Genomic DNA, 24,897 nt, shown 5'->3' with positions numbered 1-24,897 from the left:
GACTTGTTTGTTATTTATACAAGTGCTGTATCTTGTTTTTTGTAGAGATCTAGTAGGGTTTAAATTCCATTGGGTTGCGTAAATATATTTGTCATATTTTTTTTTATCAAATAGCTCTTTTTCTTATGTCATCTTCCGTTATCCTTGGCTCATTTCATTGGTTAAACTGGTAGAAAAGATTCTGGGTTGTTGAAATGACGCAAGGTTTAGATTGGTCGAAGTACATGAGTGTTGTTGCTGTGTTTAGTGAAATACAGAGAATGTAGCTTTGGATATAGTTAGTAGAAACTGAAGGCTATTCTAGGTGTGTTTCTGTGTCCTATTCGCTTTGTCACTCTCCCTGAACTACCTTGAACAGTGAACACGGCTAAAGGTGTCGTGTACTATGAAAATAAACAGTTTATCAACTATTGTCATTGTTTTGATTGAATGTAAGGCTTCTGAAGAAACACTACTGAAGGTTTATCTCTGCCTTGTAAAGTAAACTGTAGTCTTTTCTTTTCTTTTTTTTAAAAAAAAAGAAAGAAAAGAAAAAGGAAAATCCTTAATACCAATGTATCTTGAATTTTGTGAGAGAACTAATTTTGATTTTGTTGGATCGATTTTAGTCCCTTTCATCACCGAGGCTGGATGAGACATGAACCTTCAACTTAACGTGGTTTCCAAACCCTATGAGGGGAGCCGCGGTGGCCCAGTGGTAGAGCGTTCACTTCTGGTGCATGAGGTTCTTGGTTCGATCCGAGCTCGCGCCAAGTGAGCTTTGTGGTGGACAAACATTGTGTGCATTGGAGTACTCCCGTTTCCTCCCGCTTTATTCATTCCACCATTTCATTCATGTCTCATCATTACTGTCTCCTTTAATCTAGCAGACATAAGCGTGGGACGTAAAACTCAAACATTTCATTTTTTTCTGCCAGGATTGAAATTTTTGTGAAATTTATTACCTTGTCTACTGTATCAAATATTCTTAATAATTTTTAGTTATGAAGAAAAACTAACAGATATTTTCTTCTGTTGATAATATAAAATTAAAGGAATTTTAATTAAAATCATTTTAAACATATACAAACATGTACTCAAAGTTTATTTTTAAAAAAAAAAAAAACGCTTTCGAAGGGAACAGGGGTATTCAGGGTGTCTATTGATCACGAAAATCACGAAAGTCATGAAAAAGTCACGAAATCAGAAAACGGTCATGAAAGTCAAGAAATTTAGCTTTTAGGTCACGATTTTTTTTTTTTTTTTCTTTTTTTTAAATCTGGAGGAATGTAGTATAGACTGGAAAATTTTGCTCTATAAAACGTCAAAAGTCACCACCTCTTTACACTTTTCGGCTTTAGACGCTACCAAATCGCAAGCATCACTTACCCCCCCCCCCCAAAAAAAAAAAGTTTGAGAAACTCTACATTAGGGAAAAGTGCCTTATGAATATGATAAAAGGTAAAAATTAGAATGCAGTTGATAGTCAGCATTAAGAAGAGTAATGTCAAAACGAACGGATGAGCACAGAAAGTGATTTACCAATGATAGAAGGGTATTGGTGATTATTTAATGAAATAAGTTTACGCATGTTAATATTACTATTTAACGATAAATTTCCTGTAAAATAAATCTTATTTAAAAAAAGGAGAAAAAAGTGCCAAACAGTTTCGTCAAGGCCTCGTGTCTTCGTCGGTAACTTAGAAATTCATAAGAGAGTGCACATTTCGTTTTAAATCTTAGTTTCTTTATTGCTACTTTTTCTCTCATCTCATGCAGGATTATAAGGATCAATTAATTTGGTTACGCGTATAATTTATTTAAGTAACACTTTTAAAACTTACAAATTTTCTAATATTAAGCAAAAATACGCTTAAGGTTCTAGAAGGCGCATATTACATCCTTTCTGTTACAAGAAGACATCTTAATTTTAAGGTTAACTATGCAACCTATAGTTGACTACATTTTGTTTCTGTTCACGGGCAGTAGTAATGAAAAACGTTATTCTGGCAGAATATGTAATATGAATGTGCAGGTGAAATTTCTAAGCTACTGAAGAAGACAAGAAATCTTGTCGAAACCGTTTTGCAGTTATTTAGGATGGAAACATATTTCAAAGGAAGACATCGTTAAATAATAATATTAATTTGCGTCAACTTAAATAATTAAGTAACTATTGAGGAAGGCAAGATGTCTTGTCGAAACCGTTCTCCAGTTTTAAAAATTAAAACTATTTTAAACGTAAGCCATCGCTAAATAATAGTTACATACTTATGACGATAATTACAAGCAGTTTAACTACCAATGATATTGTCTTTTTAAGATCTTACCTGTGACCAAGTGTATTTCTGCTGCTCCCCAGTCCCAGGGACATTCAAGTCCACATGGGTATCTGCACGCATTAAAACCTTCATATTTGCAGAATTTCGTGTCTACTGTGCAATGTATGAGTACGAAATTCTTTGAGGAAAAACTTGTAATCAACCAGCACGTATACTAGTGTTCACGAATCGCTTCACCGCACTGCGATAACACCCGTGGTACTATAATGTATGGCGAGGAGAAAAATCACTCATGGGCACACTTCTACCACTGCAGAAAACACAACGCACTCCCAGAAACTGCGGATGTTCTCTCCGGTGCTGGTTAGAACACAGGATGCTATTTCTCGCGTTGTTACAGCGATACAGTTTCCCCCATCGTAATAATTTACAGCCAGTGTGAGGCCATCAATTAATCTATGCCTAGCTCGGTTTGGAAGAGGTCGCAGTATCATTATCTTTATATAGTCGACCTCTGACGTAAGTAACAGTCATGAGGGTTGAAGGTTACCCAATTGAAGGCTGTTTTGAAACAACAGATAAAGTATTAATAACATTTCGTTTGATGGCTCTTCATTTTCTTCCTTTTTTCTGGGCTAATTTTATGAAATCTCTTCCCACTGTACTAGCCCCCGCCCCCTTTGGATCTTTGTAGATTTTGCTTCAGTTGTACAATCTGTGAAATCTTAGCTCTTTGATTCCTTGCTGTTTTGTGTTGCTTTAAGTGTGTCGCACAACATTTGAATATCGTGAAGGAATGCTGAATATGTTCTGTGTCCTATGGATCGAAATGTAATTTATTTCAGTATATACTGGTAGGTAGTTTGTGAAGCACAAATTTAACTAAAGCTGTAATCGCTGTACTTCTAGTTGTAAGATTAAAATCCATTATGATCTAGTACAGGATAAATAGTTGTCTAAAATTTTCTACCAGTTATGTCCGGGTCAGAATTCCTGACGAAAGTGCACCGGTGTGCTCTGACTATCTCACAGCTGTCTTGTGCCAGATCTGTAATTAGGGCTACACTAGCAAATATAAAGCTGAATTACAGACTAAATAATCTTTTGTTTATGTATGTATTTATTTATTGACTGATAGAACGTAAGCGAGTATTTTAGTTACATTAAACCAACTTTTAGAAAACTTGAGGCAAGGCTGTGAAGAATATGGGATGAAAATAAGTGGTTAGAAAGACAAAAGTCATGGTGATTGGAACGAAGCGGTCGATGTCAAATATAGAAATAAGAGGAGAGAAAATAGAACAGGTAACTAGTTTTCGGTACATGGGTAGTATTATTAGTGATATGAAGTGTGAACGTGAAATAAAAGCAAGAATAGGAATGGCGAGAGAAGCCATAAAATGGTTCGTGTGGAGTACTGCACTTTATTGATTAGAAACTTGGACATTACGCAAAAATGATGAAAAACGAGTGGAAACTTTCGAAATGTGGGTGTGGAGAAAAATGGAAAGAATTAGCTGGGTCGAGCGGAAAACGAATGAGAGGGTGTTTAAAGTGGTGAGGGAGAAAAGAACAATTTAAGAAAATGAAGAGAAATTGATTTGGACATTGAGTAAGAAGAAACTTATCATGAGAGACGTGCTAAAGGGTATGGTGGCAGGAAAGAAAGGGAGGGGGCGAAGGAGTCTACAATTAATGGATGATATCAAAACAGAGAAATCGTAAGTGAAAACATAAAGATTAGCGGAAGACCGTGGAGCATGAAGCTTCTCAGTTGCAGCAAGTGACCTGCCATGGCAGAATACCTATGATGATGATGATGATCATCATACCTATGATGATGATGATGATGTTGAAACTAACCTCTCATGTCAGTAACAAACATGCCAAAAGGGCTTTAACAGTCACGGGCGGACCGACAATGGGTCTAATTTTATGTTTCCTTTATAAAGTGTCACCAAAAGGCGCTAGTAAAGCTGACCTACTCTTCACTTTAATAATGTTACCCTTAACACATTGACCTTCGAGGAAAAGAAGTTGATTTTGATCGTGTGCAAACTATAATACTACATGACACAATTGCATTACTCGCAGAGTAACACAAGTATATGATTCATATTAATATAATTTATATATTAATGTTTGTCTATTACAGAACAGTAATGTTCCAAAAATATAGACACTATAAAGTATAAATATATAATGAGCAACAACATATATATACACAAGCGTGGATCCAAGGGGACTGTAGGGGTTTAGCCCCCCTTGACACTCAGGTATACAGTGGATACACTGGATAAAATGGGCTTCAATCCTGCTTTACACTGGATAAAGCGGCATACTATGGTTTAGCCCCTCCCTTGATCATATCCTGAATCCGCCACTGCATCTATCTATATCTATATATATATATATATATATATATATATATATATATATATATATATATACGGTATATATAAACTAATACACGTAGTGTATATACACGCAACAGAAAAACATTATTACTACTACTATAATCTTCCGTAGGAACATTATTTTTGAGTTTAACGTTTCACAGGTATGCCCTTTAGGCTAAGGGAGACGGATGATTAAGGGAAGTGAATGGTAATGGAACAATTGGTAGAATGAGAAACCAGGAGGAAACAGGTCCAGTGGGAGATATCGTGATGCCCAAGTGGTCAATCGGTTATAGTTGCAGTTGTACTAAGTTAATTAAATAGTATAGTGATCTCCCTCGTGGCTAAGTGGTTAGCATACGCGCCTTAGGCGTGGGAGACCCGAGTTCGATTCCCGGCGGGAGCTCATGTGGTTGGGATTCCACGTTAATCAGTAGGTCCACGTCTCATATAGCTTCGCTGTTGAAAGGGGCGCTAAACTAAAAATAAATAAAAATAATATAGGCCTTATGCAGAGTCGTTCTGACGCGTGATCAGTGTCATACTAAAGAGTTCGACTAACATGTTTCCTGCAGTTGTAAGCAAGGGCGCCCATGTTGTGGTTTCCAAGGGGGAGGGGCAAGTATAAGCAACGTTTCAAAAATAGTTTCAAATTTTGCTGTAACTAATGTAAAAATTCTATTGGATTTTCGATATTCTGAAATACAATTTCCTCTAGGGGGCGAGCGCCCCACCGTGCCCCCTGTGGTCGATCTTGGTAGTAAGGCCTTTAGTATGGCGTTAATCATACGTCAAAACGACTCTCCATAAAGCCCTGTAGGTTTTATTGAACCATATTTACATTACCATTTCATTGAATTTTGAATTTATTTTATTTTATTTATTTCTTGTTTCACATAACGGTAGTGATCTATTTCCAATTCTACCTCTTCATATTCAAACAGTTACTACTAAAGTATGTGTTGCATGTGATGATAGGTATTGGATTCAGTCTCTTGTGACAGGAGAGCAAGTTTGTGGTGGACAAAATCGTGACCGTGGGTTTTCTCCCATTTTTCCCCTGTTATCTCATTCCACCAATTCATCCATTATCATGCACTTATTTCAGTCTTCGTCTCCCTTAGCCTAACACATAAACGTGGGACGTTAAACTGAAAGATTTCATATTCTTGTGACCCTCACTAGCTTCGGAACTTTCTTTCGTAGTAAAGACTCCCTACCAAGAAGTAATTTACAGACTTATTAACAGATGGCGTGCACATCTCTAAGTTTTTGCCTGAGAAAACTGCAATTACATATTCGTGTATACTAGGCTATCAGCTGTTAGCGTCGGCATTTTCTTGCAGTGTTGTCGGTACTTATTAAATAATAAGTAATTACAAAAACAGCTAATTAAAGCAATTACGTAAACATATAAAGAAGTAACCGCAATCTACTAACAAGTAAGTCACTATTCGTATCATATTGAGCGCATATGTAGTTGTAAAAGAAAAGTTGTGAGTTCATTTTAAATTAAGAAAGAAACCGTTTTTGTTTCAGATTAGTACGTCGTATATACATGGATTATTAAAGAGAAAAGCCTTGGTACATGATTAAATTCCTGCTTCATTGCTAGCCTTGTGTGGCATGTGTGTGTGTAGCGGAAACATATTTTGCTTGTGTACTGCTTGTTCATAGAACACCAGTGCCGTGCAGTGGAAAATCAGCGCCCGGGGCGAGAGTATACGACGGCGCCCCATACATATCTTCCAAGCATTTTTTCCTGTTTTTTTTCCTTTTTTCTCCCGAATGTTTCGCCCCCTTACTTCGGCGCCCGGGGCCGTCACCCCGCTTGCCCCCACCACGGCACGACCCTGTAGAACACCGAAGTTATTTTCTTTCCTCTTTTTCTTATATTAGATCGAATCTTTTGAAATGTTGATTTGAAATGTCCCTGATTTGCGTGTGCCTCCCGCACACATGTCGAGTATGCTAGTGTTCTTCGGGAAGAACACTTTCGGTGGCTCAGTGGTAGAGCGTTCACCTTTGGTGCATGGGGTCCTTGGTTCAATTCCAGCTCACACCAAGTGAGCTTTGTGGTGGAGAAACACCGTGTGCGTGGGTTTCCTCGGGGTTCTCCCATTTCCTCCCACTTTCTTCATTCCTCCATTTCATTCATTACTCATCATCACCATCTCCTATAGCCTAACCGACATAATCATGAGACGTAAAACTCAAACATTTATTTCATTTTCGTTACACTTAGCGTAAAGGATGTTAGCGTGAGATGTCATCATGAACTAAACATATTCTGGTAAAGGATTTGATTTGACTTGATTTTTAGTTTTAGCATCCCGTTCAGCAGTGAGGCTATATGAGACGTGGACTTACATTTTAACGCTGAATCCGAACTACATGAGCTGCCGCTCGGAATCAAACCCGGGTCTCCACACCAAAGGCACATACGTTAACCGCTTAGCCACGAAGGAGCTCTTTGTTGTAAAAGTGTTAATGTGGAGAGTATATTATTGAACTTCCTGTATTTATACGTAAATTGTACAGTCAAATTCAAAAGAAATGGCCGTTTATGAAAATTATGAATTCACTAACCAATTAACAAAACGAAATTATTTAAGTTTAACGTCTCACGATGATCCTTGTTAGGCTAAGAGAAAAGGATGATTTAAGACAGAATTGGTGGAATGGGAATGCGGGAGAAAACGGGAGTACCCCGAGAAAACCTAGGGACATGATGCTGTCCCCCACAAACTTACTTCGGCGGGGATCGAACCAGGGACCCCACGCACTAGAAGTAAGGGCTCTACCACTGAGCCACTGTGGCCCATACTAACAAATTAATAATGACCGGGTGATGATCATGTTTAGACTTGTTTAACGTCTAATTTGGAGTAAGCTGTTTAAATGGATCTCTCCATAGCGAATTATTTTACACTTAATAAAAAAAAAAACAATAGTGTCTGCTTATTAAAATGGCTGTGTGTAAATGTTCCTATTTAGCATATTTATATCTCTCGTGAAGTATGCTCGAAGTGCTTCAAAGATCAAGTGGTTATTGTGCACATAGTACTTACGAAACGTGTCTCTTAACAAGGAGATAAATAGTATCACCAATTAGAATAATAATGGTGATGATAGGGATACAAATTTCAAGATAATCGAACGTTTCTTTTTCTCCGTTTTAAAGATCAATAGTGGCAAAGATCAAAAACTTTTTTTTTTTTTTCTAAAGCCCTGTTGTTGTGGAGAATATTATTCTGTTTATGACGAAAGAAAATGCCATTAACCTTTTGAAATCGTCGTATGGCGCTTCTTCATTGTTATTCGTACCACATTTAACGTGTAGCTTAGCAGCGTCAGGGCTTTCGTGTGGTTTGACAGAGATGTTAACAGTGCTGAAATCCTTTGAATGAAGACTATTCGCCTTCAGACCTTTATAAATACATTGCCCGCTTTTATTCATATTTCTCGTACCAAAAGTAAATAAGGTTTGAAGTACTTGCTGAAGTTTCTTTGTTTCCATTGAAGTTCAGGTCCCTTTTGAGCACCGAAGCTACATAAGACGGCCATTTATACCTTACAGGCAAGTGATTTGCTTTCTTGGTTCGCAGTCCGAAGGCCTCAGGTTCGAATCCGATGGCCGGCTATCCTGACTTCAGTTTTTCTAGGATTTCTCCTCAGTTTCTCTAGGCGAATGTTAGGATGGGTTGTACTTCTAAATATAGACCCTTATAAAAGAGGTTTCCATTCTTTCAAGGGTTTGGGCGCAGATTCCCCAAATTCATCATTTTCTCCTCACATTTACGATTCTTGTTCTCTAGATTTACCTTTCTCCTCCCAAATTTACACTTCTCCCCTCGCATTTACCATTCTTGTTTTCTAGATTTATCTTTCTCCTCCTAGATTTACCCCTTTCTCCTCTCAGATTTACCTTTCTCCTCCCAGATTTCCCCTTTTCCTCCCAGATTTACCTTTCTCCTCTCAGATTTACCTTTCTCCTCCCAGATTTCCCCTTTTCCTCCCAGATTTACCTTTCTCCTCGCAAATTTACCTTTTTCCTCCCAAATTTACAGTTCTCCTCCGAGATTTACCCTTTTTCTCTCAGATTTACCTTTCTCCTCCCAGATTTACCTTTCTTCTCCCACATTTACCTTTCTCCTCTCAAATTTACTTTTGTCCTCTCACATTCACCATTCTTGTTACCTAGATTTACCCTTCTCTTCTCAGATTTACCTTTCTGCCACAGGTTTAACTTTTTCCTCCCAAATTTACCTTTCTCCTCTCACATTTACCATCCCCATCCTTGAGATTTATCTTTCTCCTCCCCAATTTTCCATTCTCTAGAATTTAGTTATACCATTTTCAATTAAAAATTGTGTCCCCCAAATAATATTATAATAATAATGTTTGCGCCCTGAAACCCTACGTTGGACACCCTTAATATCCCCCCCATGGTTTTTGTGGGCTGTAAAGCCATAGTGTTATTCTTTCCTTTTACTCTTTTAGTATACGGTCCCTGGTTCGATCCCAGCTCGCGCCAAATGGGCTTTGTGCTGGACAAAGACAGTGTACCTGGGTTTTCTGGGAGTTGTTGCGTTTCCTCGCACTTTCTTCATTCCGTCATTTGAAGCTTTCGATATTTGCCAACTACAAAGCCCATTTGGCGCGATCTAGGATCGAACAAGGTACTCCACACATTAGAAACGAGCATTGTTATCACTTGATTAGCGCAGCCTTCCTTTGGTGTAATATGTTTAATATAATCCATTACACGTTATGTTAGACAATTTAATGATCCTATGTCGTTATCCATGCTATTGAAGAAAGCATCTGTGTATATGGTATAGTATTAGTTCGAACAATAAACGTGCATATCAAACCGACAAGCGATTGTTCGGCGACGCCGAACTTCGGAAAGCTCTAAAAGTGATGATGTAATATTTACAGATTACTTTAAGTACAGTGACTGGCATTAATGTTGACGGTATTAGGCTATTATTGCATGATGTTAAGGTATTCATGACACTGTTAAATAAGTAGTACGATGGTGATATTGTATTGTGGGAACTCGATTACGATATTTTTGTGGAGGGGAAATTTCACTGGTTAATCTCTTAACATTTTTTGTTTTTCCTGTTCTCATGTTCCTCAGAAACTGGTACGACTTAAATTGAGTGATAAGACTAAAGCATGTGAATTTGTGATATATCATTGTGTGTCTAGGATTCCTTGGGTCGTCTCGTTTCTCCCCTTTGTACCAATTCTTTTATCATCTTTTGTGTGCATTTATTAAGATCTTTTGGTATGTGTAAGACTAGAGTTGGTATATGTAAGACTAGAGTTGATATGCGTAAGACTAGAGTTGATATGCGTAAGACTAGAGTTGGTATGCGTAAGACTAGAGTTGGTATGCGTAAGACTAGAGTTGGTATGTGTAAGACTAGAGTTGATATGTGTAAGACTAGAGTTGGTATGTGTAGGACTAGAGTTGGATTCCGGTCATATTTCATGTATTTCGGGCTCTACGTTCAACCATAGATGCAGACGAAAACAACCTAGTTCTGAAGATTGTTTACACATTCAAATAAATCTTTCATTTATCCGTCAAGTTTAGCGCATAGTAAACGTAGGGCCTTAAAATAAAGCCATGTTTATTCCGTTTCTGTTCATAGTTTTGAGACAGTCACAAAATTGTACAAAGGCCCTTAGTTGTTCGTTGGAGCTGAACTTTCCTTTTCAGCATCATGGCTATGTGAGACGTAAACCTACACTTAAGGTGTAATTCACGTAATGCGTTAGTGCTCTCCCGCAGGGAATCGAACCCGCGACTGTGTTAGCCATTAGCCTAATCAGGAGTGATTCAAAGTACCTTGAATTTAGTATATTCAATACATTCATTCTGGTGTGCTCACAGGCGGGTTTTAGGCAACAGGTTACGCCTACAAGATTATTTGAGTGGGAAGAAATTTACATTTGGAGGAGGTGCGCCCAAGCCTTTGGGGGAATGAGCACCTCTACATTCATTGTATGTCATTGGATGTTTTGGACATGAAATTGACCATTTATATTATACCATGAGACGAAAAGAGACAGCATTTTCGTGCGATAGTACATTTTTTGGAGACGACACATCACCTACACGATATCTTTTCGAGACGAGATACCCTCAGTTCTTGCCTTACAGTCAAGCCTAATGTGTAAACAAGAACATTCCTTGTACTTCCGAATTTTGGGAATATTTTTTGTTTGTTTTCTCCTGCTGCTGTTCCAGTCAGTGTGTCACCAATAAAAAAAAGATTCAGATTACTGTCACGACAGCATGACGTAAAGAGTAAGACGTGTGTCTTTTTTGCCTGAAATCCAATCATTAGTATGAAGTAAATTTGAGTTGGGTTGATTTTGAGTTTTAACGTTCCTTTAGCAGTGAGGCCATATGAGACGTGGACATACTGATTAACTTGGAATCCGAACCACATGAGCTCTCGCCGAGAATCAAACCCGGGTTTTCCCACGCCAAAGGTGCGTACGCCAACCACTTAGCCACGAAGGGGCTCTAAGGTAAAAAAAAATTAAGAAGTAACAAACTGCAAGTTGCGAATCTTTATAAACTACGTATAATCTAGTTGAACATGCCTAACCTAGCTGCTAGTAGTACAGTTTATGAGTTCCCCAATTTAATAATTGTTCAGAACGTGGAGTATCACTTACCTGAGGTAATATCGTAGTCGTTGGGAATTCCGTTTCCGAAGCAACCCCTTCTTCATCATCAGCGCCTAATTTGAAGTAGACCATCGGAGTTTCTTCGGCGCACTGCGCTTCCTTCTCCTTTTCATCCTTCTCTTTGATCATAGGGACTAGTCCCGGCAATTGATTTGCCGCTATCAGAATATTTAGTTCTTTGTAACTTCCCATGGTGCGGCTCATTTTGCCCTGTTAATTTGAGTATTATTTGAAGGTAAAAGCAATTGGGGCACCTTAAGAAATATTTTTTTCCCCGTTAACGGGGCAAGAAAGCGTTGACGCTTTCTTGACGCTGAGGGAAAAAAAATCACACAACACGATTCACAAAAATTAACAACTTCTACACTGTCGTCCAACCAAACACAAACTGTAGGTAGCACTTGCTCGAGTATTCTCTTTTGTACTTGGTCCACCGACTGCTTGCGATGTATTTAATATAAATTTCGTACTGGCATGGAATATGTACCTGAATCTCCAAAGGCTTAAACATTTGGTGCTTAGTGATTAGGCTTAGCTGGAAGCTTATTGGTGTGGAAAGCTGGAGGTGTGTCTTCAGAGTGCAAATCACCTGTGTCTAGCGTGGTACGTTGCTATGGAGACGGGAGCGGAGACTTTCGTCGTCAGACAACGAGAAGCATTTGGAGGAGGAGGATGTATTCGTTCGCGCTGCGAGGCCAGTCTAAAAGAAAGGGAGAACAAGTGGCTGACTCGTGCTTTGTCGGAACTTGCGGAGAATAAACAACGCATAATCATATCGTGTTTTGAAAGAGAGGCTTGTGGCAGCCGGTGTAATGTTGGGAAGTCAGAACAGATACTGTTTCCTGGGTTAACATTCTTGCTTCGTAAATGGGAGCTCGCTCGGAGATTCGAGTCCACTTATGGGTGATCCCAATCATTGAGGTGGCCCCGCTTAGCGTAGTCGTTAACGCTCTCGCCTTCGTTGCGAGTGGTTCCGGGTTCGATTCTCGGTGGGGGCAGTGTAAAAAGCTTTTCTGGCCAGGTATTCTGAATGAGGTTTTCCTGGGTTTTCCTCATTCACACCAGGTAAATGCTGGGTGGTACCTCACTTATAGGTCCCAGGCCGCTTCCTTTTTTCCCAGATAGTATACTCGTCGAGTAATGTTATCCCTCATTACGTGATAGGCTAATATGGTCATAGTTGTCGAAAGTCCAGAAATCTAAATGCTAATCCTAATTATTGAGCCTAGACGTGTGAGTTTGGACAGCTTTACGGTCATCATAATAGGTTTCTCGTGGTTTATCATCACCATAGAATATCGGGATTATATACTTAAAACGTAAGGTGTGATTGATATTCAAAAAGAATTCTTCCCATCTTTCATTATGATATATGTAAACGATTAAAGTTACTGCTTAGCAATCAGAAGATCCCGAGTACGAATCAGGGGGACCGTAGCTGAGTGGTAGAGTGCTTACCTCTGGTGCGTGAGGTCTCTGCTTCGATCCCCGGTGTAGTAAGTTTGTGGTGGACAACATTGTGTCCGCGAGTTTTCTCGGGATACTCCCGTTTTCTCCCACTTTCTCATTCCACCAATTCTTCCATCATCACTCACTTGCTTTAATCATCGTCTCCCTTAGCCTAAATGGCATAAACGGGGAACGTTAAACTGAAAGATTTCATTTCCAAGTACGAATCTCGCAGCTCAGCACCTGATTGAATTTTTCCGTTGTTTTTTCTTCAGTACCACTGGGTGAATGCTAGAAAAGTAGTTTTCCATGTAATTCCCGTGCGAATTCTTTATAAAATAATCCTTCCTATTTCATTGTCCCCTAGCCTTTGTAATTTTATCTGCAACTTGGTTAATAAATAACACATTTGTCATCACCCTGCCAACCAGTTACAATTCATGAATGAAGGTGAAAACATACAGTAAACATGACAGTGATCGTATTCGTTTACTTTTATATTCTTTACACCCAGATAATGGATATCCACATTATTTCACAGGAAATATGAGACGTGCACCTAAACGTCAGATTCTAAACTCATGATCTCCAAACCTGGGTTGCTCGTGCCAAAGGCACACACTCTTACCGCATAGCCACGAGGGATCTTATGATGTTGATAACGTTTCGACTAATACAGTAACGTAGTTTTCAGTATTATTGTTCTTTCCTCGAATTTGTACTTATTTGTTAGGCGTAAATACACATCAAACTAACGTGAACTGAATGGACTTCATGTAAATGTCTTGCTCAGAGAAGTATGTGCTTAAAAACGCCTTGAACGTCTGACATCCCGCATTACACAGAAGATTGAAGGGTTGCATATTGGTACGTGCTCCAAATCTGACAACTTGCAAATATAATAATAATAATAAAATAAAATGACGTGTATACACTTGCGTATTGTTAAACAAATTGCATTCTTGAACACTACTGTCTTTATAAATTCCTGGCGTCGCATCACCTTGAAAAGGGAGACAGGGCCTTCGACTAATGAACGGTCTGTAAACTAATGAACGAATATGACTATAAACTAATGAACGGTCATATTTTTTGGGCTACATATTAGTAGGCCATCATGGATTTAGTTGTTGTTATTATTTGTTAATAGGGATTTTACCTTACTTGTGTGATGTTTATCACAATACTCCTTACAGAATTTTAAAATACTCTTTACGACGGTGCTGTATTTCCAATGTGGTACTGTGCTTGAACTTTGATACGAGAGATCTGTGGTTTAAGCCAAGGCCATGTAACCGATTGAGTGTTCATGTCCATGTTCGGGCAGCTATTTATTTGTAACCGGCTGGAGTTCAAGTCGCTGTTCGGGCGTCTATTTATTTGTAACCAACTCAAGTTCGTGGTCCATGTTCGGGCAGCTATTTATTTGTAACCGCCTGTAGTTCTGTTCGCTGTCCTCGGCTCGTGGTATTACCAATAAGTATACTCCTGATACTTTAACTTACCTGGACAGGATGACGAAGACCTCTCCAAGAAAGGTTACAAACTGCTTCCCAAAAAGCTCGTCAGTCTCAATAATGAGATGAGCATTAGGCGCCGAGAGGTTCGGGTGTCTCGTCTCGAAAACCTCACGGACGATCAGACGGTCATCCAGACCATAACGCACACAAACACCATTCATACAAACAACGAAAACACACTGGGTTAAATGACACTATACTTATTTATTAGAACACTATTTTGGAAAAAAAAAAAAAAATAACGAAGAGAAATGAATACAACACTGGACACTAATAAATTTTGCCGTTGAAATTACGTTTTGCCCTATTCGGGAAATATAGCCCTTTCTATATATATATGATTATAATTCAGGTATCACTAGAAATACTTTGCTCACACCATGAACACATTTGGGGGATTCGCACTGGGGAAAAGTTGTCTGGATCGTCCCACGATGAACCCAGTTGTTACGCTGAAAAGTCCTGCAGCGTAAAAGTAAATCTTGAGTAAATAAACGAAAAGAAGGTCTTCACAGTTGAATTCTGATATTGGAGGGCGCGAATATAACTTTTGAAACGCACAAGGTCTGAGGACCTGGGATTTCACTGATTGGGGCTAGCCGTAAGTAATCGTCCTTCATCGGCTAAATAGCTTGTGCCCCTTAACACAACTTATGTTTGAAGTTCAACGCGAGATGCGTGGTTGCATCTTCCAGACCTGGAGTCAAACTCCCTGAGCGTCCAAGCTCAAGCTACGGATTGCAATGGTCAACAGAAAAGTGTTGGCAGTTCATTTCAAAAATTACTCAGTTAACTCACCTGTATGCACATACAAACAGAATATAGAAAACAATTTCTGTTAATTTTAGTCAACTGCCCATAATGCACTAGACACGGCGATAACACTGGCGTGAGAAAGTACAGATAACGGGCTACGAAACAACACAGTTGGTGCCACTTTGGTTACTGAAACATCTGGTCAGTCCGTATTTCTCCAATCTATTATAATGTTTCCATAAGCGATTAAAGAAAACACTTAATTCAGTTCCCATTAACTATAGAATATATACTATGCATATAATGAGTCAGGGAGAAACACTGAAATGGTTAGTCACTAACTGAAATGTTCTCAGCGAAAGCAACGTTTTAAATATATATATGAAAAAACGATGAAAGACTTCTTTGTCCAATTGTGTGGGAAAGAAGCAATTCCCACCAAAGAAAGAACTTATATGCGTTGCAGAATAAAGTATAAATCGAAAATAATAATCACTGTCTTCACGAAATATACAGAGTGTCCACAAAAAATCCTTCTATAACCTGGTGGCGGTTATAGATTGGTGTCCGAAAGTGGAACAACCTGTCAAGTGCACACGTAGACAGGTTGAGAACCCTTGGCCGTCTGACGAAGTATGAATAAAATAAGGTTTTTCACCTGAAAATTTAAAATAAGTTAGTTGGCAACACTGTCATATGGTGTGAGACTTACGTGTATGAACGATGAATGGTTTTTCACCTGAAAAAAGGGCTATTTAAAATAGTTAAAGAACTTGTTCACTCACGACAACATGATGAGGTTCCTGCATGAGCAATGTCCAATCCAAATGTTCCATAAAGTAATAAGATCCTCTTGAACAATTGGTGCAGTTGGGTTTCCTTATCTTCCGTTTCTTCACATGTTGAAACCATGCTGTCTTCCTGTGTGAGTATCCTCCATTCCTCCATGGTTCTCCAACGAGGAGTTGATAAGGGGTGAAGGGGATTTTTTTTTTTTTTTTTAAACACTGGTGTGAGAAACGAGGTACGGTTGAAACACCTGTATGATAACTTTTTTTTTTTTTTTTAAGTTCGCAGAAAGCGTTTATAGGGCTATTTAATTCTTACTTTTTTTTTTTTTTTTTTTAACACACAAATACTTTTCGTAAAATGTTTAAGTGTTCCGTTTCGATCACTTTATTTGATATAATATGAGGTAAATACGTTATAGGGCTATTTAAATCCTTTTTTTTTTTTTTTTTTTTAAACATTAATAAATTCTTTTCGTAAAATGTTTAAGTGTTCCATTTCGATCACTATTTTGTGCAATATGAAATAAATATACACACACGATAACTATTTATGAAAACATCGACTTGAAGAATTATCAAATATCTCAATAAAAATTAGTAAATATACTGATATCTGTATTTAAAATATCAAAATCTGAATGAATAAGCAAATAACAAAACATGTTAAAGGTACTAAAATATTAAAATTATTGTTAAAGTTTCGATATCACTCTAATATATTTGAAAAATATGAAAATCATTGAAAAAGTAAAATGAATGGAAATGTAAACACATGATAAACTGACAATATATAAACAAAATAAGATTTTCACCTGTATGTCCTTTTTTTTTTTTTTTTTTTTTACTGTGCCTCGTGTTGTTTGGCAGAAAAGAACGAAAAATCGTTTTTCAAAAATAAAATAAAAAATAAACTTAAGTGTCAAAATTGACGTTCATAGTAATTCCAAGAAATAAGCATGATTCTGCATATCAAAGAAAAAGATTGTGATTTCGTTGACATGTATGAAGAAAATTCGGCACGCCATAAGATCAAATGCCATCTGCTCGTCGTGAAAATCGAGACTTTAATTCAATAATGCTCATTACAACAAATGGTTTCGTTCTGAAACAAAGTTATTATTAGCTTAGGCCTAGAATAATGGTCGTTGTTCACTTCCATAAACGTAAACATTGTAGGGTTACCAGAACATATGGGTATTATCTGCAAAAGAACTTATTAATGCAGCGTTGAAAACTATACGGTGTTGATCCAAGTTTTTCTAAGGTCTGAATCAAGGAAGTTGACTCACTAGTCCAAACATTCCTGAAAATAAATGGTCATTACACCATGAATTGACCAAAACCATTGGTGGGAAAAATGTGTAATACTACACGTACTTACACACACAATATGCCATCGACACCTGCGAGGCAAAAAAAAACTAGAAACGAGGAAGGCCTGCAACCCTAGGCACTTACAAAATTGTTTCTGGACAAAACTGAAATATAAACATTAATATTCAGTAAACTACGCGTATGTTCCCTGGAACATAACATACGTCTTCCACCTAGAAAAAATGTGTAAACACACAAAATACAAATGCTCTCGTAGCATCGTAAAGATATGTCTCTATAAGACAAAATACATGAGACCTACTAAGAGAAAAACATGAGATACAAACAAGAATATAGTCAACGACATTACAAATTTCTGGTCGGTCTGAAACGTCAAGATTAAATTCCCTACAAAACAGCTGTAACAAGCTTCCTTAGGCATCTTCGCTACAAAATTTTCAAAATGGTCTTATTAACATATTAAAATTCAGTCATCGAGCATATGAAATAATTGACAGAAAGTAATTTTCATAAATCATTATGGCTTCATGCTGTTGGAAAGAAAATAAGTTTATTATTCGGGATCTATATCGAATTCGAATAGTTTCTAGGACATACTGGAACTAAAATACAATTTTCTCAAAATTAACATGAAAAATAAACATTACAACTCATTAGCATACAAGTACACAATATAGTTACGATTCATAAACGTTAAAATATTCGCTAGAATATTACTAGACAATTAAATATACTCAAAATATTTAACCTAAGAATACACATAATTATGGATTACTGAGAAGTAGAAAATCTAAGATTAACACTGAAAAATAAATTTAACATTGATTATAAATGTAAAGTTTCATATTCTACGCATGAGATTACGTACTAAATTTTAATTATAAACATACACTAATGTATCTGTAATTAACAACTAAAATTTTTCTTATCCTTGGCATCTCGATACATTCCTTTTTTAATAAATTCTAAAAGAAAATCAAACATTAATTCTAAATAACATGTAATAACATATTTAAGAATTTCGAAAGTGGGAAGGGATCCTAAAAGAATTTTTTAAAATTTTAAAACACAATAAAAATATATATTATAACGCCAAAACATCTTCCCACTGGCTCGGGATACGGAAATCGCGCCAAGATTTCAAATTGCTTTTAAAATGCAATTCCCCTACGTATGTGATACGTTAATTATTTACTAAAAAATCTAAATTCAAACATCTGAAATGAAAACAAGAAAAAATTAATGACATTAAACTAATAGTAAGTCAGTGATAAGGTTTGCAACACTCATACACAGCTGACTGAGGTATGAAGTGCTACACGGAGCAAAGACAAAAAGAGGAAAAGAATTAATCAGCTGTATATCACCCGTTATTCGTAACCATAAACACAAGTGGTTCTACAGTCTGGCGACTGCCTTATCGAAACAAGAAAAAGAAAGAAAAACCTGTTACCTGCTCATTGCCGAACGGTTAAAAGCTGGAAGCAAAAAGGAGTATTAAAAGAAATGCGTAATTCTTCCTTTCGTATCCAGGTGTTCTATCAAAAACTAAAAGCAAAAGGAAAGAAAATGAATACATGTTTATCGCTTAGAAATGCGTCGCTCTCCTAGGAGAAAAATTTGTATCAACACACAAAGTCTTGGTTGCCCCTCTTTTTTTTTTTCTTTTCCTATGATTACTGTTTCTGCTTTGATAATTACGGTTTGTTCGTCTATTTCTACGATGCTTACCTCTATGTACAAGTCTATGCTTAATGTCACACAAATTGCGGTTCCTGTCTAGTATGTGATAACTCAAGTTACGTGGCCGTGATTTACGACTTCTTTTGTATCTGTTATTCTTTCGTATGCGCTCTCGGTTCTGATTCCCTTTAAATTTTGTATTGTTTAACATCTGGTCTTCGTATCTTTGCCTACTGCTATAACTGTAATCTCGTTTGCGCCTTTTCTCTCTGTGGTTTGTGGTAGTTATTCTTGTGCGCTTACGACCTCTGTCGTGTACGATCATATGTTCGCAATTGTCACTACTTCTACAACAAGCGGCGTCACTAGATTCTGAGTGAATAAAATCATTATCAGATGTGTTACGAGGTTGGTTTAGACTACCTGTCTCTGGGTGGAGTTCAGATTCCTGAGTTTCCTTTTCATTAGCGATGTTAGTCTCTAGCTCAGGTTCCAATTCCAATGTTTTGTTTACGCTAGGAATATCAGTCACTAACTGAGGCTCAAATTCCGGTGTTTTGTTTTCGGTAGGAAAATCTGACTGTAACTGGGGTTCACATTCCGCTGTTTTGTTTTCAGCGCTCTCTGTTTCTTGGTTGTTTTCAGTATTTACTGTTTGCTGACTATTTTCACGAAATACGTCCCGTAAATCGTCTATCTTTTGCCCTAATTCGCTCTTTACCTCAGCAAAAGTCTCTTTAAAATCAACTTTACTTTCCTTTATGTATCTCTCAATTCTTTCATTATTTTTATCTAGTTTTCGTTCTAATCTAGCTAGGTTTTCTTTATTTTCAGCACGAGTTTCTTTATTTCCCTGTTCTAACCTAGCGAAATTCTCTTTAAATTGAGCAAAATTCTTTTCAAGAAATGAATTCATCTTAGTAATCATATCTACTTCCTGTGCCATCTTGGACAAAGATAAAACTTAAAACATATGATTAAGATAAAATATACTATCACAAAACAGTATGATTAAAATCACCTGAAAGAGAAGTTTTTTTTTTTTTTTTTTTTTTTTTTTTTTTTTTTTTACTGAGCTGAAAGAGAAATGGTAAATTAAAATATTAATCTTATGAGTATTCGAGCACCAACGGTCTCGATTCGGGTCGGTAGTTCGGGCGTCATTTATTTATAATCAATTGGAGTCGGGTCACTGTTCGGGCGAACATTTATTTGTAACCGATTGAGTGTTCATGTCCATGTTCGGGCAGCTATTTATTTGTAACCGGCTGGAGTTCAAGTCGCTGTTCGGGCGTCTATTTATTTGTAACCAACTCAAGTTCGTGGTCCATGTTCGGGCAGCTATTTATTTGTAACCGCCTGTAGTTCTGTTCGCTGTCCTCGGCTCGTGGTATTACCAATAAGTATACTCCTGATACTTTAACTTACCTGGACAGGATGACGAAGACCTCTCCAAGAAAGGTTACAAACTGCTTCCCAAAAAGCTCGTCAGTCTCAATAATGAGATGAGCATTAGGCGCCGAGAGGTTCGGGTGTCTCGTCTCGAAAACCTCACGGACGATCAGACGGTCATCCAGACCATAACGCACACAAACACCATTCATACAAACAACGAAAACACACTGGGTTAAATGACACTATACTTATTTATTAGAACACTATTTTGGAAAAAAAAAATAACGAAGAGAAATGAATACAACACTGGACACTAATAAATTTTGCCGTTGAAATTACGTTTTGCCCTATTCGGGAAATATAGCCCTTTCTATATATATATGATTATAATTCAGGTATCACTAGAAATACTTTGCTCACACCATGAACACACTTGGGGGATTCGCACTGGGGAAAAGTTGTCTGGATCGTCCCACGATGAACCCAGTTGTTACGCTGAAAAGTCCTGCAGCGTAAAAGTAAATCTTGAGTAAATAAACGAAAAGAAGGTCTTCACAGTTGAATTCTGATATTGGAGGGCGCGAATATAACTTTTGAAACGCACAAGGTCTGAGGACCTGGGATTTCACTGATTGGGGCTAGCCGTAAGTAATCGTCCTTCATCGGCTAAATAGCTTGTGCCCCTTAACACAACTTATGTTTGAAGTTCAACGCGAGATGCGTGGTTGCATCTTCCAGACCTGGAGTCAAACTCCCTGAGCGTCCAAGCTCAAGCTACGGATTGCAATGGTCAACAGAAAAGTGTTGGCAGTTCATTTCAAAAATTACTCAGTTAACTCACCTGTATGCACATACAAACAGAATATAGAAAACAATTTCTGTTAATTTTAGTCAACTGCCCATAATGCACTAGACACGGCGATAACACTGGCGTGAGAAAGTACAGATAACGGGCTACGAAACAACACAGTTGGTGCCACTTTGGTTACTGAAACATCTGGTCAGTCCGTATTTCTCCAATCTATTATAATGTTTCCATAAGCGATTAAAGAAAACACTTAATTCAGTTCCCATTAACTATAGAATATATACTATGCATATAATGAGTCAGGGAGAAACACTGAAATGGTTAGTCACTAACTGAAATGTTCTCAGCGAAAGCAACGTTTTAAATATATATATGAAAAAACGATGAAAGACTTCTTTGTCCAATTGTGTGGGAAAGAAGCAATTCCCACCAAAGAAAGAACTTATATGCGTTGCAGAATAAAGTATAAATCGAAAATAATAATCACTGTCTTCACGAAATATACAGAGTGTCCACAAAAAATCCTTCTATAACCTGGTGGCGGTTATAGCCATGTGAATTTGTGGGGAACTACATCGTGTCCGTGGGTTTTCTCCTTAACTTCTCATTTGCTTTTCGCACTATTCTGTTCGTAATAATTTATTTTTCATTAATCATCGGTTTGTCTCAGCTTAAATGAGATAACTGTGGAAGTGCTCTGGGTTTTGAAAATCAATGGGGGCGCTCTCATTGTTCACGACCGGGAAATTTTAATTACTACTCTGGCGTAGCAGGGAGTCTGGTGACTTTCCCGGAGAATTTTGAAAATTGACCCTCCTGAAAATGCTGTTTTAAGTATTTTTGAATGGAAATAAATTTTGTTCATATTTTCCTTTTTTTTTCTTTTTGTCACATTGAAAAAAAAATATGTATTCTTAAATGAGAGTATGGCGGTATAACGAGGAAGATTGTAAGGCTCCAAACGCGATCTAAGTTCTCGTCACGCTGTTCTCAACCTCAACTATTTGTGATATAAGAAGTTTTAAAAATTTTAGTTGAAAATACTAGGAAGAAACGCTCGTTGAATTGGTCACTGAAAATATTCTCAGCGCCACAATTCTGTAATTGTACGTGGTTTCATTCTTGGTAATATCTTCCTAAATTTCATATGCCCCCACCTCTTTTCCCTATGAAAATATAGGGTTTTACTATCATTTCAGAAATGTAGTGAAATATTAAGAGTTTTTCCTCTTTTTTTCTATCTTTTAAGGGGCATTGTGGCTCAGTAGAGTGCTTACCTCTGGTTCGATCGCTGACCAAATAAGTTTGTTGTGGGCAAAATCGCATCCATGGGTTTTCTCAGGGTACTCCCGATTTTTCCTACATTCTCATTCCACTAATTCTACCATCATTCATTTGCTCTAATCAACCGTCTCTCGTAGCCTAAAGGACATAATCATTGGACGTTAAGAGTCTTCATCCCGGCGAAATTAAAATGCCGCTAATTTTACAGTAATTATGTGATATCTTCAAATAGATAAAAGATAATCGAAATATGGAACAAGAGCGCCCTAGACAATATTATTTTACATGAGAAACCGTTATCACGACTCACTTATCTTCTTTCGATTTCGAGCCATTTTGAAAGCCATTTCTAAACAGCTGAAAACGGAAAGCCACTAGGTGACTTGTGATAACGGTACCTCACGCAAAATAATATTGTGTAGGGCGCTCTTGTTCCATATTTCAGCGCCGGGATGAAGACTCTTAAACTGAAATATTCCGTTTCATTTTTCTTTCTTTTCGTCATGTTTCTTCTTTTCTTTCTTTTTTTTTATCTTTTTGTGTGAGTTCTGAGCATTCCAACAAAAATTCTGAGAGGTGCTTGAGCACCGGAGCACCACCTTTCTGTAACAACAAGATATTAAGGTTAGTGTAAAGGGACAAGTTTTGCCGATAGATGGCACTACAGTCTTCGTATCCCTCCCATGTATTTTTTACCTTTCACGAAAATTTACAATTTCTCTTACAAATTTCAACCTAGAGATTTAAAATTTTTCGAGAAGGAAATTCATAACCTATTAAAGGGAACAATCCGTGCCGATTTTTTTATTGAGAATTTTCTTCATTGTTGAAACAATTCCATTGTTAAAGGTTTGGATATCCATTTCAACAATCAAGCCATTTCAACAATGAAGAAAATTCTAAATAAAAAATCGGCACGGATTATTGCCTTCGATAGATTATGAAGTTCCCTTTCTAAAAGTTTGAAGTCTGTAGGTTGAAATTTGTAAGAGAAATCGTGATTTTTTGTGAATGGTAAAAAATACATGGGGAGAGATATGGAAACTGTAGTGCCATCTATCGGCTAAACTTGTCCCTTTAAACCAACCTTAAACTAAATATTCAATTTCATTTCGCTTTTTGTAAAGCATACGACTTTCGTGAAGACGTAACAAAGGTGTTGCGTTTACTTTTCGTTGGCGATGCTCTTCGTGACTTGTTCATGAACTTGCGTAAATGAATAGCTAGCTGCCTATGCCTCTTCACGTAGTGTAATTGGTGTGAAGCAGGTGTAATCAGGAGATACCGCCGTGATATAGTTAACCTTCGAACAGTGTTCGTGGAATTTAGTTGTTGTTGATGTCACCATTGATAAAACGTTGCAACATATCACGTATATCAGTGTTTTCCTTACATAGTAACTTATGTTCATTAAAATACACACATTGAGTTTTTTTTTTTTAATTTTATTATTTATTCGGTTAGTTGGTTGTTGGAAGATTTTACAAAATAGTTAAGAGGCAAAAGCCTCTAGTCCAGGGTTGATATGTCGTAATTATACTCCATTGTTTTTTTTTTATTGCATAGTGAGGAATGTATAGTTCTAGCAGAATACTCGTTCTTCGCACGGGGACGGTACGTTTTATTTTAGGCATAAAGGGCACCAAAACTCACCAGTTAGCTTAGGGATCCCAAGAACTATGAATTCGACACTAATATCGGGCATTTTCAGTTATTTTACATGTCACCATCACCTTAGGAGTACTGATGGGGGCTGAATTTGGATTTAAATATTGAAGTGTCACTGTTTGTCTCAACGACCCCGAAAACTATGTATTCGACACTAATATCTGCCATTTTCTGTCATTTTTACATATATGTACCCCCTTCCCCTAAGTTTTACCATCAAAGTGAAATGATAAACATCCCAGGCCCGAACCTCATCTATGTAGTAAATTTGACCGAGATCGGTCGAGTGGTTCAAGAGTTATTGAGTTTTATTTATTTTTATATATTTCCCCATCTCCTCCCTCTCCTCGGTCAAAGTGAAATGATATAAAAACCATCTCAGGCCCGAACCTCATCTATGTTGAAAATTTGATCGACACCGGTTCGATGGTTCAAGAGTTATTAAGTTACAACATTATCACTCTTATTTTTGAGATTATTTTACATGATAAGGAAATTAATAGTACTATTTCAAAATTGATACTTTCCTTTTTTTTTAATGTGCTACTGTTATGCCATTTAGGCTAAAGGAGATGGTTAATTAATGAGAGTGAATGATCGTGAAATTAAATCTTTGTGCTCCACACCGAAAATCGAACCCGTGACCACATGTGCTAGTCATTACACCAGCATGGCAGTTTACATGGGGGAGGAAATAAACATTAATAATTCACATGATGAAGAAATAAATAGTACTATTTCACATAATGATATGAACAGTACTATTTCATATGATGAGGAAATTAATACTATTTCACATGATGAAATAAATAGTACTATTTCACATAATGA

At 37.3% G+C, this 24,897-nt stretch overlaps 2 protein-coding genes across 3 annotated transcripts in view; one reads left to right on the top strand and one right to left on the bottom strand.

Moving 5' to 3' along the window:
• Positions 1 to 11,812, bottom strand: part of LOC145684368 (facilitated trehalose transporter Tret1-like) — a 29,989-nt gene extending 18,177 nt beyond the window's left edge. Inside the window, exon 1 of one of the 2 annotated variants that reach the window (XM_081756611.1) lies at positions 11,366 to 11,812. In XM_081756611.1, the coding sequence (XP_081612737.1) occupies positions 11,366 to 11,581 (216 nt within the window). In that variant the 5' untranslated portion in view covers positions 11,582 to 11,812. Of the gene's footprint in view, positions 1 to 2,309; positions 2,752 to 11,365 lie in introns of those variants that run through there. The other variant, XM_081756612.1, reaches the window with a different exon arrangement.
• The window catches only part of LOC145684369 (RING-box protein 2-like), a 201,616-nt gene that overhangs the window by 41,792 nt on the left and 134,927 nt on the right, over positions 1 to 24,897 (top strand). The gene's annotated exons all lie outside the window — the stretch shown is intronic.

The sequence above is a fragment of the Thermobia domestica genome, chromosome 4, assembly GCF_964235325.1.
Source record: "Thermobia domestica chromosome 4, izTheDome1.hap1.1, whole genome shotgun sequence".
NCBI lineage: Eukaryota > Metazoa > Arthropoda > Insecta > Zygentoma > Lepismatidae > Thermobia > Thermobia domestica.
Note: the sequence above shows the minus strand (reverse complement) of the source record. Positions and strands in the feature narration are given on the sequence as shown.